This window comes from Catharus ustulatus, chromosome 3 (assembly GCF_009819885.2).
Source record: "Catharus ustulatus isolate bCatUst1 chromosome 3, bCatUst1.pri.v2, whole genome shotgun sequence".
In the NCBI taxonomy this organism is placed as follows: Eukaryota; Metazoa; Chordata; class Aves; order Passeriformes; family Turdidae; genus Catharus; species Catharus ustulatus.
The window spans coordinates 93548130-93563696 of record NC_046223.1 but is presented as its reverse complement, the minus strand read 5'-3'; the positions used below and the strand labels follow the sequence as shown (position 1 = coordinate 93563696).

General features: G+C 36.2%; 1 protein-coding gene across 3 annotated transcripts in view; it reads left to right on the top strand.

The window, feature by feature from the left end:
- The window catches only part of HCRTR2 (hypocretin receptor 2), a 34728-nt gene that overhangs the window by 12735 nt on the left and 6426 nt on the right, over nt 1-15567 (top strand). For all 3 annotated transcript variants that reach the window (XM_033055891.2, XM_033055889.2, XM_033055890.2), the window contains exons 3-5: nt 2771-2949; nt 4403-4646; nt 12310-12425. In XM_033055891.2, coding sequence (XP_032911782.1) covers nt 2771-2949; nt 4403-4646; nt 12310-12425 — 539 coding nt within the window. The remainder of the gene's footprint in view (nt 1-2770; nt 2950-4402; nt 4647-12309; nt 12426-15567) is intronic.

The following is a 15567-nucleotide window of genomic DNA, read 5'->3' as shown; positions in this document are numbered from 1 at the left end:
ATACTTGTCTGAATTGGGTAGAACATGGGATTGTTGAAACCATAATATGGAAAAAAAAAACCAAACCAAAAACAAGAACAACAAAAAAAAACAAGTAGCCAAACTCTGAACTTTTAAACAACTTTTTATTTATTCAATTTTTGCCTGTTGATAAAAGGAATAAGAAGTGCACTAAAACATTGCCACTTAATATCAAGTTTTGCCCAGGTGAAAGACAGGACCATACTTTCAGTATGAATTGCACCCAAGATAAAGAACCAGCCATAAGTAAATTTCCAGATCTTCAAATTTTTAGAGCTAAGTATTAAAATTATCAGAAGGGAAATGGGTTTTGCAATTTTTTTTCCACAGCACTGCATTTCTGACTGCAAACAATATTCCAGAGGGGCAGCAATGTATTACTTCCCTGTTAGGTGCTGCCTCTGCACTATCAGACTGTGACTGTGGTAACCCCATTGAGAGTGATAAAACTCTGATGAGTTACGTTGTAATTATCATACAGTGCTGTAGAAACAATTACTTTGCTAGATACTTTTAATCTTCTAAATGGGAAGAAGATACAATCAATATGTTGTTTCCTTTAAGCCTTTAATTTATAAGCCTTGCCTTTTAGATATCTGAGGCCAACACTAAAAAAACCTGAAATTCTGTATTCAGGAAGAAAACAGTAGAAGAAATGCATACTGTATCCTCTTCAAAACCAGTGCAAGAACAGTGAAGATCTTTGTAGAGAGGTTTTCATTTGCACTTATGAAAGCATGACACATGTATAGAAAAAATTCAATTTATGTAAGCTAGAGAATCCAGAGCTATCTCTGCAACACATTAAAATATATGAAGAACACATGTTGCATGACAACAGAAGTTTCAGATGAACCTTGGAAGCCTATATCTTAAGAAGACCGTTAATAAAATCACCTGGTCTTAGAGAAGCTGAAGGCCACCTAGCCTCTCCCTTTGTCTAAACACAACCCTTAAGAAGAAGTATTGCAATCTCTGCTCCTGCCACTGCACTGGTAGGATCTTGAAAGAGTATTCTACCAGTTTTGGTCACTGCACTCTTACCAGAAATGTTCAATTCAGTCTGAAAATGTCCAGAGAGCAGCAACAAGGATGGTTGTAGAAGTTCTAGAAATGACTGAGAGTAAAAAAGAGCTCTGAAGTTCAGAGGAAATATGTAACAAAAGTCCTTACATATGTGAAGCATTGCTGCAGGAAAAAAACTCTTCCTCATTCCTGCCTATGCAGGAAAAAAAGTTATATAAGTAGCAGCAAAATAAGAGTAGATTAGATATGAGAATAATTTTTTTTTTTTTTTGTAGAGAAGATAATTAAACAGTGCAACAATTTAAGAGATGTATCTTCAAATATAACCCATTTTCAAATGTAAACTTGCCAATTGTTGTTTAGTCGTAGTCTTGCTGTAGTTCTGTTGGTCTAAAGGCATAAGACAAGATTTGTGGAATGAAGTAATATATTTTATTAGATCAACTGATACAGCTGGCAGATAGACAGAAGCTTTCAGGCACATCATCCTTCTTAGGATCTAAAGAAGCATCTGATCTCAAGAGCTTATATGCCTTAAAGTCTATGCATTTTTTCCCAGCTGTTTTAGCTAGTTTAATGACTATAAGAGAGTGGCTTAACTCTGGCAGATTCCATTTTAGGTTTGGGCAACTTCTTGAGGACCTTTTTAGCTCAATTTTTTAACATTCTCTGATCTAAATTAAGCATTGTGTTATATCCTGACAGATCAGGAGACTTTGAATCTTCATCTAGATGTGCATGATGAATGAATAATTGTTTGCAGGGAAGATCCTTTGATGTACAATGAGTTGTATTCTTGTCTTGCAAGAAGTATTGTGGTGTTTCTGGAAAATTTTGTGCATCAATTCTTAAAGATCTTTGGGTGAATGAATTTAAAAATCTAAATAATTCAAAAGCTTTTGATTGCTCCAGTCACTCAGGGTTTGACTTCAAAAATTATTTTTAAAACTACTTTTCTGCTACTTTCTCAGACTTAATTATGGCATTTTTAATTTAACAGTTTATGAATTTACTGCAATGATTTTACAGACTGATTTGCCTTGTTTCTAGAAGCCTTTTGGTTTGAAAAAGACAGACAAAATACACAAAACAAGCTTTAAAGACACATTTATAAAGTGCCTTCTATATGCTGCTTTTGATAATCATCAAAAATGTGACATTTAATACAGCAAAAATTACTTTCATTAATTTAATTAGTATGACAGTTACCCAGAAAATTGTTACAGATTCTCTGCAGATACAATAGATATATTAAATCCAGCAAAATATTTTAAAACATTTTATTTATACAGTTTGCAAGATTCTGTGTTCCAGCAATTTGATTTAAGCATCATGCTATCACTAGAAAACAGATACACTTTTAGAGGTGTAAATGTGTATTGCTGTAGACTAGAGCCAATGACTTGAAAGAGAAATGAAGGAAGTTGTATGAGTAGTTGGTGAAGATTAACTAGCAGAGAAGTAAGATGCTTTATATATTGGATTATTTCCCACATTGCAGTCTGTGGAAAGCTATTCTTTGCACATCAAGAACGTCTCTACATGTACTCTCTTTTTTCCACTCTAAAAGAAAACACAGTTCTTGCACTGAACTGCATATTCATATTTTCTGTATTAAACAAAGGACATAAATATTTCCTCAATTCCACAAAATCAAATGTTTTCTTCTTAAAAGCATTTCCTGAGTAATTTCCATCTCACTAACTTGTCTTTCTAAATTCAGTTTGCCTTGCAGTGTGGAAGAATCATCACATGCGGACCGTTACCAACTATTTCATAGTGAATCTTTCTCTGGCTGACATTCTGGTCACAATTACTTGTCTTCCAGCAACTTTAGTTGTGGACATCACAGAAACATGGTTCTTTGGGCAGACCCTCTGTAAAGTGATTCCCTACTTACAGGTATTATTTTTCTGTTTGTGTACATGTAACCACTGTTATGAAAACCAGATATAACAATATTTCCTAATACTTCTAATCCAATGAAAGTCTATACCTGGCACTGACTAGGTATCTCAGAGTATATGCTGAGGTCTAAGAGACTGTTCCACTTGAATGTGATTGTGCATAATAAAGACTGGTTTTCATCCATCTGATTGTTGGACTTTGGCAATACATTTTTGGGACATTTTTCTGATGCTCTTTACTTTTTGTGATGTTTATTAATGATTCAGAAGGATGTAAAGCAATAAAAATATCTGTAAATAGAAATAAAATCATTAATATTCTCTCTGTGTGGATCTGAACAGCTGCACAAGTGTCCAGAACAGAGAATCTGACTTCTGAAGACAGTATGGGCTTTTTTTTTTTTTTTTGTTTACTGATTTTCTGTCAAGGTATCCAGGTTCACTGGGATTTGATCACATTGTTTGCCTTAAGCAATAATTGCTTCTACTCACTTACCTGTGGACTTAACTAGTTTTGAAATAATTTGCATCATAATCATTGACAAATACCCTTTCTAAGAATAGGTGTATGGATGAACTGACTGGGCAAACTGGAATGACAAGTGCTTGGCTTTGTAGTCATTAAAATTCACAAGAATTAAACAGTACTCATATTATATGCAGACCATCAGCTCTGTGCCTCCAGCACAATTTACATTTGCAGAAGATACCTCTATGGCCAAAGAGCCACATTGTCAAAGGCAAAATTCTCCAGCAGCTGTGAGCTCTACTTGATACAATCAAAATCACAACTTTGTTTTTCAAAACCTCCATTCTAGTGAAAGAAAATCTGGAAGAGTGAGTGATCACCTAGCATATAAATTGAAAGAATAAAACTGAAGTGATAGGTTATTTCCTTTACTTAAAAAAAAAAAAAAAAAGGTAAAATGTCTTAGCCTTAAGCTGATTGTTGTCAAGGACTTTTTAATGACATCCTGAGTTTCATTGTTCTTGTAGAAATAAAAAGCAAAATGATGACTCTGGTATGCTAATATAACATAGACCAACAAATAAATTTTTCTACAAAGAAAAAAAGATAAAATTCACCACCCAATGTTTTAAAAGCTTTTTTCAGATTAAGTTTTATAAATTCTCAGTTAATTTCTATTTCAAAATTTGATTTTGCAATGCTTATTCAGTTTAGTTGGCATCCTAATGTGGGAATTGTCTTGTGGATTCTAGTAGGAATACAGCAGATGAGGATATCTGTTGTAATTTGGTAAAAAGTGATTTTAAAAGGAGTCTGGTGGTTTTTTTGTTTCTATTTAACAATTGAAAATAAAGAACTAACTATTTTGAGAATATAAATAATTTTTAAAACTCTGGGGGGAAGGTATGATAAATAATTTTTGGGAAACTCTGGGAAAAAGCCTTACATTTACATTTACATAAAATTCCCTTTTCTTTAGACAGTTTCAGTCTCTGTGTCTGTCCTAACACTCAGCTGTATTGCTTTGGATCGATGGTATGCAATTTGTCACCCTTTGATGTTTAAAAGCACAGCCAAGCGAGCCAGGAACAGCATTATAATTATCTGGATTGTGTCCTGCATCATAATGATTCCTCAGGCTATTGTTATGGAGTGCAGCAGTGTGTTCCCAGGATTAGCCAATAAAACCACCTTGTTCACAGTGTGTGATGAGCACTGGGGAGGTGAGTCTGTCATTGACCATACATGCTGAGTTCGTACCTCTATAAAGTAATCAAAATATCAGGAGATGTTAAATAAAGTAATCAAAATGTTAATATGAAGTCAAGTTGTATAAACATAACACAAAATGTCCTTGATTATACAAGCTTTCCTGGAACTGCCATTTTTCAAATTCTGTGAAATTTCTGTGTATTTCTTTTGTTTTGTTGAGGCTTTAAGTACATTTTAAATGAAGTTTAAATGAATGAGGCTGACTAGTGTCTTGACCATGTTAATGCTTCCCAGAGGGTAGAAATGTTCCCATCCTTCAATGCTTATGCTTGTATAATTGCATGACTGATGGGCATTGCAGGTTTACAAAGACTTCAGTATTTAGCCTTAAGAAGTAACTATGCAAGAACAGATTTTCTGTTTACCTGACACTTTGCTAATTGCTGGTATTTGACAAGGTATCTCCTGGGAGTTCTATGCAAATTACATGTCATTGCAGAATTTACAGAGATGTCCTCAGTATAGGGTAGTGAGTTAATCTAAAATTTGAAATTTTTCATGAACAAAATAATTGAAATAACTTCGTGAAAGTACTGTAATTTCACAATTACAAGCCACACCTGATTATAAGCCGCACTTTCATTTGCAGCAAGGATGCTTGCACAACTTTCACTAAGTTGCTAATTAGTAACAGAATCGTGGGATCGCGGAGTTTACTGGCTCGGGTTGGGCCGTGCGGGCTCAGATCGGCCCTGCTTTTCCCCTGCCAGGGCCGTGCAGGCTTGGATCAGCCCTGCTTTTTCCCCATCAGGGCTGGGCGGGCTCTGGCTCGGCTCAGGGCCGTGTGGGCTCAAACTTCCAGGTTGGCAAATTTCTGAACCTCATCAATATATTGGCCGCACCTGATTATAAGCCGCACCTCCGGGTTCGGACCAAAAGTTTAGTCAAAATGGTGCGGCTTATAATGGTGAAATTACCTTAATCAGTTGTGAATTAGTCTGTACAAGAAGTAACCCTGTCCTTCCAGATTAGCTTTGAATCTAACATGCTCTTTATTGGAATGAAGCTGTAAGAAGCACTAAGGATTGCCAGGGAGTTACTGCTTCTATTTTGTCTTCGTTCACAGCAAGGGGTGCGAGCCGCCCACCCGAATGGTGAGGGCTCAACTGTGGTGGGCCTTGGCAGACCTCCAGTGCTAACAGAGTGCATGAGTTACATGCTGTGACTCTGACACTGGATGTAATGACCATCAGTAATACCATTATTCATACACAAGAGAAAAAGCAAAGTTTGCCAAAACGTATAACTAAAAGGTTCCTGTTTAACAGCCTTGAGTCCGGCTAAAACACAAGCAGATATTCTCCCAGAGCTATCTGTAGAAGAACATTTTAGTCCTGTGAACAATTATGATAACATACAACTGGATCACCTGTACTTAATTATCATGATAAATTAGCTTAAACAGCCTGAACTGCTGAGAGCTCTTTCATGTGCTGGTCTGGATGTTCCTTCCCTGCCAATGGCTTTCACAGAGCCACTAGAGGATTAATGAGAGGACACTGGGTATTGCATTCCCTGTTTTTTGTCTCCTTCATCCCAGTCAGTGCTCTGGGACAAGGCAAGGGGGCAGAGGTGGCCACTAGCTCACTGGTACTCATTGCTGACAAAGGTGTGCTCTAAGTTTGTAGCTGAGAGGAAGCCTCTTAAAAGTTGTGAGTATTGTACTTGGTGTTTCATTGCAGAGGACAAATCTGCTCTTTACTTCCAGTGTTCTTTCTTCATCTGTGAAAAATTTTGTATCCCTTCTGCTGCAGGGTACTGGAGTAGTCATGTGACTATTTTCTTTCACAGCATTTATTCCAGGTACAATTTTTATCCACTCATTTTGGCGCAGAACCAATTATTCATGCCCTCATCACTTCAGGGTTAACTCTGCAGCACAGATTCTTTTAATCTCATCCTAGAAAATGATGCGGTTAATTAATTAGGAAGTCAAGAGAGCATTTAAGCAGGGAATATAATTTCAGAATTTCCAGGTCCTTATTGGCCACTTTTTTATTCCCCATGGGAAAGTGTTGCTTTTGAACTACAAAGTCTGTAGTAGGCTTAGAACTATTTTAAAGAGTGCCTCTTGTTCAACTGTGCTGAAGTATTTGCAGCCTGAGGTGAAGTACCTACTATACAAAAAAAAAACCTAACAAGAAGCAACCAACCCAAACTCCCACATGCTTGCAAGTCTCTACTCCTATGGAGTGCATTTGTACAAATTTAAATCTAGTGGTCCTCAGGTTATGATGTGAGCCTTCACTTGGATGCTTGGAGAGATAGAGGGGATTATAATAAAGACAGGGACTCGTGTATAGGATCAGTTATAGAATCGATTTTTTTTGTGTCTAGCTGCAGAAAGGGAGGGCAAACAGTTCAACATTTTTAAATTATTATTTACATTGAGCATGAAAATAATAATTTTGTACTAAAAAGTTTTCTGAAATGGGAAGCTTTTCATTCCACTGAAAGATAACAATCCTGTTTTTATCTTGCTGCCTTTTTAATGAGTAATTCTTCTAATGGCAATGCACCATCATCACTAGTTATTCTGATGGTGCATTTCAGATACCCTTAAAAAAAAATCTCCATTTTCTAATTGTAGCTCATCATAGTAACTTGAAAGAAGAATCTTCATATGCATTAAATTACAAGAGGCAGATTTCTCAAAATCATGCAATTGCTTAGTCAAAGTAGAGTTAAGCATAATTTATCAATGAGAATTATGTATATATATATGCATCCCTTTCAGACTAGAGAGAATAGAGTGTCATTAAAAATATTTTTTAAATTAAAAATAATAATTAAATTTTAAAAAAATTTAAAAATAATCCATTCTGTGGAAAATGTCTAAGGACTCTGAGTTAGGTCAAAGCGTAGAATATGCAGCTTTTCTACTGAAAAACAGGGTTTGAAATCACAAAGGGCCCCAAAAAGAACAACAAAAGAATAGAGTAAAAAGGCAATGGTTTGAAAAGAGCGGTGAGCCTTAAAGTTGGAAGAAGAAATAAAAAGCTAATATTTTTAAAGAAAATAGTTACATTTTTGTTGGATTTTGTTTTGCCTTTTTTGACTATGCAAATGTAGAGGGTCAAAGAAAGAGCTGACTAGGAAGATGTTGAAGGAGAAAGAAATTCATGCTGCTATAAATAACCTATATTTGCAAAGAGAAAGTGGAGATGTAGATGTTGCACACATTCAAGAGACCCTAAGAAAGTCCTATAGGAGATTCAGTTTCGAGAAAGGGGTTGTATTTGGGTGTTTATTGCTTTGTTTAGAACTGCATACAATTAATGTTGTATAAAATTACAGTACATCTGATTAAATCTTTGCTGAGTATTCTGTACACCATATATTGCAAGGATGTAAAATTGCGAATATTAAAGATCGGGACTGCAAAAAGAAGATGCTTAATAACACTTCCCAAAGTGTTTTGGAAGTCTATTGTAATTCTGGGACTCTAGGGCATTGGAACATGAGGTGCTATGGAGGAGTAACTGGAAGCCATGTCCAGGAAGATGTCAGAGATGCCAAAGCAGGAGACTGTACCCTACACAGACTCAGGACCAGCTGCTGGAGACCATAAAGTCTGATGAGTGTCTGGAGGGAAGGTCTGAGCAGCACTGTGACTCTTGGGTCCTTAATGGTGAACAAATAGTCGCCACCGTGACTAATAAGATTTGAGCATGCTGTTGGAAAGCTGCCAGTGGCTGCAAATGGAGCCATAGTTCAGCCTAAAACAGGGCTCAATTTCTTTATAATTGCTTCTGGCATTCCTGAATGTAAAATTCATTGCCAATTCTAGGTTGAGGGTTTTTCATCTTGAGTACTGTCTAATAACAATATTTTATTTGGGAATGCAGAAGGATCCAACATGTGACCTATGCAGGCTCACTTAAGGAGCCAGAATTGGCTACAGTTCTATAATAGTCTGTAATTGCTGTGCTGAATTTGATGATAAAGTGCCAAAATAAAAAAAAAGGATATTAAAATGAGTTCACCATGTGTCCTAGTCAGCTAAGTACATTGTCTTAGAGCTGTTCAAGAAGAGAGTGTTGGCCAAAGTGCATTAGCCAAGCCCTTTGCAAATGATAAATAGAATATGGAGATAATCCTTTCTCAAAACTGTGTGGTTGAATGGAAACAAAGGGAAGACTTTGTGTTCCATTTCCTCTTAGACTATTCATACAATATTACAAAACCACATTGTCTTAATTCTGGAAAACAAATAGCTGGAAATTGCAGTACTCCAAGAAGCTTTATGCATCCTGTTTATCAGTGTTCAGAATTTAATGAAAAACTCATGGAATATTTTAATGCAGAAGGAAGTCAGAATATTCCAAATACTAAAAATAAGCTGGGTGTTATTGTAAATTGATAATTCAAACACAATATATTAGCTTTCAAGATGTAATTTAGTATTAGCTAACTGTAAGTACCCTGACATAGGAACTTAATTTTGGAAGCACTGCATTATGTGGTTGATTTTTTTTGTGCTATGGGCATCCACTTCCTAACATCGGTAATTACCAAGTTTTATTTTAAAAGTATATGCTTTTAGTTGCATTGCTTCTCCATAGTGGTGGTTCAAAACCTCATAGGTGTTTTCCTGAGAGTAGGGAACCTGGGAACTCTACTGATGCTCAAAAAACTTGATAGTCCTGTTTTTCTCTATTCTTAAGGAAGCTGTCAGGAGTACCAATTTTGTTAAGCACTATGGCTAAAGGGACTATTTAATTTGCTAGACATATCAAAACATTTTGAGTCTGTTTATTTCAGTCTGATTACATATGTATTTGTATACACGTATGTATATATGTATTTACACAAATATAGTAAAATTTTGGCAAAAATCCAGAAGCTGTTGTTTCAATCTACCAATTTTGGGCTGGGACTGGAAGACCATGTGGAGAGGGAAGCTTTAGAAAATTTTAAAATGTGTTTAATAACCCCCGCAGTAGACAGATGAAAGCTTGTTTTAACAGTCTGATCCTTTATCAGGTGGGGTAATTACAGTGTATGAAGGAAGCTGAGTAGGAATGCTGGTCTGAGTCCTGTGCAACCCCTTGACCACCTGTTTGCTTTATGTTTTATTCTCTCTTTTCAACAGAATAGTAGCCAGAAGCATGAGAGTCATTGTTTTATTCTTAAAGAGGTGGTTACTCCAGCTAAGAACAATCCCCCCCTGTCCTGAAGTCCATTACATGATCATAGAAGGCAAGGACTTTTCCCCTTTTCTGCTTGGCAGTAAGAGTTTCAGCCATCCCAGTCAGGCAGGACCACAGACTGATTGATGTTTGCATTCAAGGAGCCTGGAACTCACTTACTTGATAAATGAATAGTATCCTTATCCAGCTCTCCTCCTTCTTGCTGCTGTGATTGTCAAACAGCTTTAAAGCTTTTCTTTGGCTTGAGAAGCTAAACAGAGTCATGCTGCTTAGGGAAAAGTTCTGCAAAGGGCTTTGCCCTGGGTGGAGGAGGGACAGGTTTCCTTTGATGTTTAGCAGCTGGCACTTTCCAGGTGGCTAAACTTCAAAGGCAAGTGTTAGGATCTTCCTCCAACCTGGTCCTCAGTTCTTTGTAGATAGCTAGGCTCATTTAATGTTTTACTTTGCTTGGAATGCTAAATTGGAAGTCATAAACTCCAGATGGCCTTTTAAATATGTACCGTCCTTCTACCTGAAAGGGGCCCGGCTGCCAGCAGAGCACTGATGAGGCAGGTGGCACCTCCTCCTGAGCAGAAAGAATGTACTTTCAATTCTGACCTCCTGTGATCCCAGTAAGTCACGTTACCCCAGTTTCTCCTTCATCTCTCCACCTGAGAAGCATGCATGTCAGTACTTCCCTGGCTACCAGGACTGCTGTGAGGCTACATTTTCTGGAATGTAAAAGCAAGTTTGAGATCATCAATCAACATGCAATCTCAGGTTAATGCCAATTATGGAAAACCTGCCTCAAATGATCTGGCTCCCTCAGGGACATTGATAAGAGTTAGTAGCTGCAGCTGCTAGTTAGGGGTTGGCAAGCTTTTTTGCCACAGGATCTTAGAATAAGAAGTCAAACACTACTCATCTGAATTTTTCAAACCCTGATCCATCAAAGCTATCAAATGTCAGTGGTAGCATCTCTATTACCTGGGAATGAACTTTGGCTGCATTTTGCTGTAGCAGGTTTCCATCTCCTTGATACTGAAGGTTTTCTGTCTGGTGAACCAGCTGGCACTTTCAGGTCCAATGGCAAGTGTGAGTTACTGGAGTCTGCATTTGAGAGTGAACCTGAAATTTAAATTACAGTGTTCTCCTCCCTGCTAGGAGAGTTATAGGGCAAATCTTTCAAGTCTTTGTATATCTTTTTCTGAGATTCTCCTGGCATGCTTCTCTTTGATAGGGTCCACAGTATCAGTAATTTTAACAGGCAGAAAATAATTTTGCACCAAAGTTTTGCTGTCATGCAGTTTTTTTTTCTTTTCTTTTTTTTTTTATTTTTTTCAAATTTAAACACCAGTCAATAAAGAATTTCGCTTGCAGATTTTATCATTCCGAAACATTCTGGAAATTAACATAAACTTTCCTTTTTTTTTTTTAAATCCAAGATGCAAAGTTTAGGATTACCTTCCAATTTAACGTTCATGGGGTGCAGTTTCTCTTCTGCTATGTGTTGTTACTCTTCAAAATGTTCATTCCTTTTCTGGGGCCATCCATAGATATTAAGTTGTAATTAATACCAAAATTGGTAATAACAATTAAAACTACAATATATAGCAATTAAACTACATTTAATGTTACAAAAGAGAAAACAAGTTTTCAGGCACTGCATATTCTGGTATAAACTACTGATGGAGCTTAAGATGCAACATTCTTAAAACTCCATACACTCACAGCACTTTTAAGATGTTTTCTCTAAGCAAATAGCATTCACAAGTTGTCTTTTGAAAAGAGATACATGGAAATTAGAACACAACAGTACCAAACGCATTATTGTTAAAGCTGAGTCAAAAACCATCTTGGAGATTTTCTAGGTTTAAAGCACTTGAATGTATTGATTCTATTTTTAAAATTTAATCATAGTAATTAATTACTGAGTCTTAATCACATATATTCTGCCACCAAAGAGTGATTTATGAAATGTGTCTCTCTTCCCATCAGTGTCCCGTGTGCTGTGGTTTGCAGTCTTTATAGGTGAGGGATTGTGCTGTTTACTCAGGGACATGTAGTAGCGTTTGCAGAATTAAAACTAAAGACAATTACACAACTTTTCAATATGCGAAGGATGAAGATTATTACTTACCTATTTTTAGATAAGAACATTTTTCACTTTTAGATAATATTTCATTTTTAAATAACAAAATTAATCCGTCACTGTTTTAACAAAAAGTAAAACTTCTTAAGGCTCTATACATAAAGCAATAATATAAGAAATCAGTACTGTGGTATAGGAGATAAAAAACATGTTTCTAACAGAATGTATCTAGAAGTTACTGAAAAAGCAATCTTGACCATAATATTATTTGGTACATCTTCCTCTTATGTTGAAAAATACATGCATATCTATATGAATAATTTTTATGAAGGTGATTTTGAAATGTATGTATATTCAAATGCACCTTTCCTATTTGATTTCTCTTTCCAGCTGAGGTTTACCCCAAAATGTATCACATGTGCTTTTTTCTGGTGACATACATGGCACCACTGTGTCTCATGGTGTTGGCCTATTTGCAAATATTCCGAAAGCTGTGGTGTCGCCAGGTAAGTCATTGGCTCTGTTTACGTGCTCTTGCAACTTTGTGCAGATTCCCATGTACAACCTCTTTCTTTGTACACTCCATGTTTTCACTTAGGACTTTGATTTTTACAGCCATGCAGGTATGCAGCCACCTTGGATAGGCATTGAAATGTAGGCATTGAAAAGTGAAGTCAGAAAGCAAACCGCTTTCTCGTGTCTGTGAAGGGCTTTCTCTTAGAGAGAAAGAAAGCAAAAGGCAACAGAAAAATTGATTTTAGGTAGAAGAAAGATGTCCCTCACTGTATCTGAAATGCTTACCAAAACATCTTAGGCGACCTTATTTATACTTCCAAAATCTCTTGTAGTAGTCAAAATTTAAGATTGACCTTCTTGTTTTGTTAGTTTTATTTTTATTTTTCCTATTCAGGTTGATGGTAGATCCACTCGGGATGAAATGTAAACTGGAAGGTCCCACTATCAGTACTGGGAGACTGGGATTGCCTGCTGTGAAGCTGTTATCAATAACATTTGATGTGAATTGATAACCAATAATTGACACAATTACTAATGTGAACATCAGTTTTTTTCAAGTTTCAATTTAAAAATACAGGAAAGAAAACAAGAATACTAAACAAATCAAACAAAAAAAAACCCCACCAAGCAGACAAATAGACAAAGAACATTTGAATTTAAGTGGCAAAAAAGATATAGTTTTTTCCAGAAGTCTTTAAGTCTTTAAAAATTTGTTTCTCTGTGTGAACTCTAATTTATCATGCGCGAATCTATAGTACTCTCTGATGTCTTCTGCTTCGTCCAGGGTTTATCTATAGCTGTAGTCCACCTGCAGCTGCCCTGTCATTCTGTAAAGGATAATAAACTCATCCTGTTGAAGAAATAACGCAAGATATTCCCTCTCATTTCCATCAACATGTGGGCATGAACCACTTCTCTCTCACCAGCTTGTTTGATACCATCTGATTTTGAGGCTGTCCTGGGCAGGGGATAATACCTGCCCCACCAGGAACATTTTTCATACGGTTTTATACACACAGAATGACTGGGTTGGAAGAGACTCCAAGATCATCGAGTCCAATCTATGAGTGTAATTTGATTCATTAGAGAAATCACAAATTGACTTTATATTTCTAAATATATATATGATAAAATTTAAAAAACAAATCTTATATTGACAGAATATATCTCTCACAAGTAACTCATATGCAGGAAATAACAAATCCACTTTAAGGTTTTTGTTATCATCCATAAATAATAACAGCAATTATTGTAATTTCTAATCAGATTATCTTAAACCAGAATTGCTGTTTATCATGCTCATCATCTTTGAATTATTATTTTTGCTTTTGATTTCTTGGGGTGGTAAGATTAAATAACAAGATAGCTTGGAGATTAAATTTAACCTTTACAGTTTGAGGGAACTCTTCTCCAGAACAAAGGATGTCTTGCTTAGTTTTGTTATTACGCTCAGTCTAAACATAGTTCTAATACTCTCTTTCTTGCTGAATCTGTCCTGTATCACCCAATGACCCATAATCCTCAACCTGCTCTTCTGTACCTCCTTTGCAATCTGCCTGCCCTCACAAGCTCTTAATTAGCTAAATTAGTGCAAAGTAGTAGTTCTTAACATACACCTAGTTGAAACTACTGGCTCAGATGTAGAGCAGAAGTTGAATGCCTGAAAACCAACCCGTTTTTTTTTGGGGGGGTTCCCCCCTGCCTCCACTCCCCAGCTGTTTTAGCTGATCTATTTTTTCTTCAGGATGTTTCTTCTCCCTATTCATCTTGCATGCTGACCAGGTTAGGATGATCCTTTATTTTTCAGTAGCAAAAAGAGAGATTCTGCACAGGCTTAGTGCTATCAGTGGTGCCAAATTGCAGCTGCCTCTCTGCCTGGCATGGATGATAGCACTGTGTATAAGAGGCTGCACTAAGTGAAATTAAAACCACGGCACATCTATTATCAACTGTGACTTGGCTGCAGGCATCAGGCACTCTTCTAAGTGCAGCAGGTGTGCTGTAATCAGTCATGTAGGACAAATGAATGCAGTGCTCTAAATGTATTCTCTGGTAACAGTTTCAATTAAAAAAATCACGCTCTTTACCAGAAATTCAGTTAAATGTGGTGATCTTATTGCAAGGTACAATGAGCTTTTCAGATGTACATGATAAAAAAACCACAGCAAACAGCAGATGTTTTCTATGCCCTACATTTTTTCTAAATGTTCTTTTTTTAAAATGTAATGTGTTGTGCATACAAATTTTCAGAGGAAAAAGAGAAGACTGATTTACAAGTTATTGTTACCATACTTTGTGTAACAGCTCTTAAAATTTCTAGTTGTATAAATCAAGCAGATCTTTGAATTAATGAATCACCTTTAAAAAGACAAGAGCAATCATGCAAAAAATACTAGAAAATGTGAGTAATTTTTAAAATAATTAACAAAGAAGTAGTGATGTAGAAGTCTAGGTTCTTGTGTGGATTTTAAGTAGATTAAAAACAGCTTCTGAACAAATAGAACTGAGTGGACTTATGATGAAAGATACACAATTTGTAATATCAAATTCGAAATATGCTTCCATTTTCTGATGTCCAAAGGCATTGACACTACAGCCTATCTGTATCAAAAATAAGGAACTCTATCCCTTTTTTTCTAATCTTTGCAAGTTGGAGAGATTTTCTTTGGTTATAAACCCCTTGATAACTATCTGAAGGGATAGAGAAAAGGTGCATAAGAAAATAACTCCAAATTTTAGTATTTGTTGATTCACAGCTAATAGGCTTTTTGTAAAACATTGAAATTACACAAATGCTTCAAAATTATCTCTCTGACGCATTACTGACAAGCAAATACATGCATTATGCTTCCATGTGTACACTTGTGTATACTTGTATGTACATAATCATAGAATCATAGAAACATTCATCTTGAAAAAGGCCCTCAAGGTCATTGAATCCAACCATAGACCTAACACTGCCAAGTCCACCACTAAACCATGATCTTTTAAATGTCTCCAGGAGTGGTGACTCAACCACTTGCCTGGGCAGCCTGTTCCAAGGCTTGGCAACCCTTTCTGTGAAGAAATTTTTGCTTATATCCAACCTAAACCTCCCCTGGCTTAACTTGAGACCATTTCCCCTCATTTTAT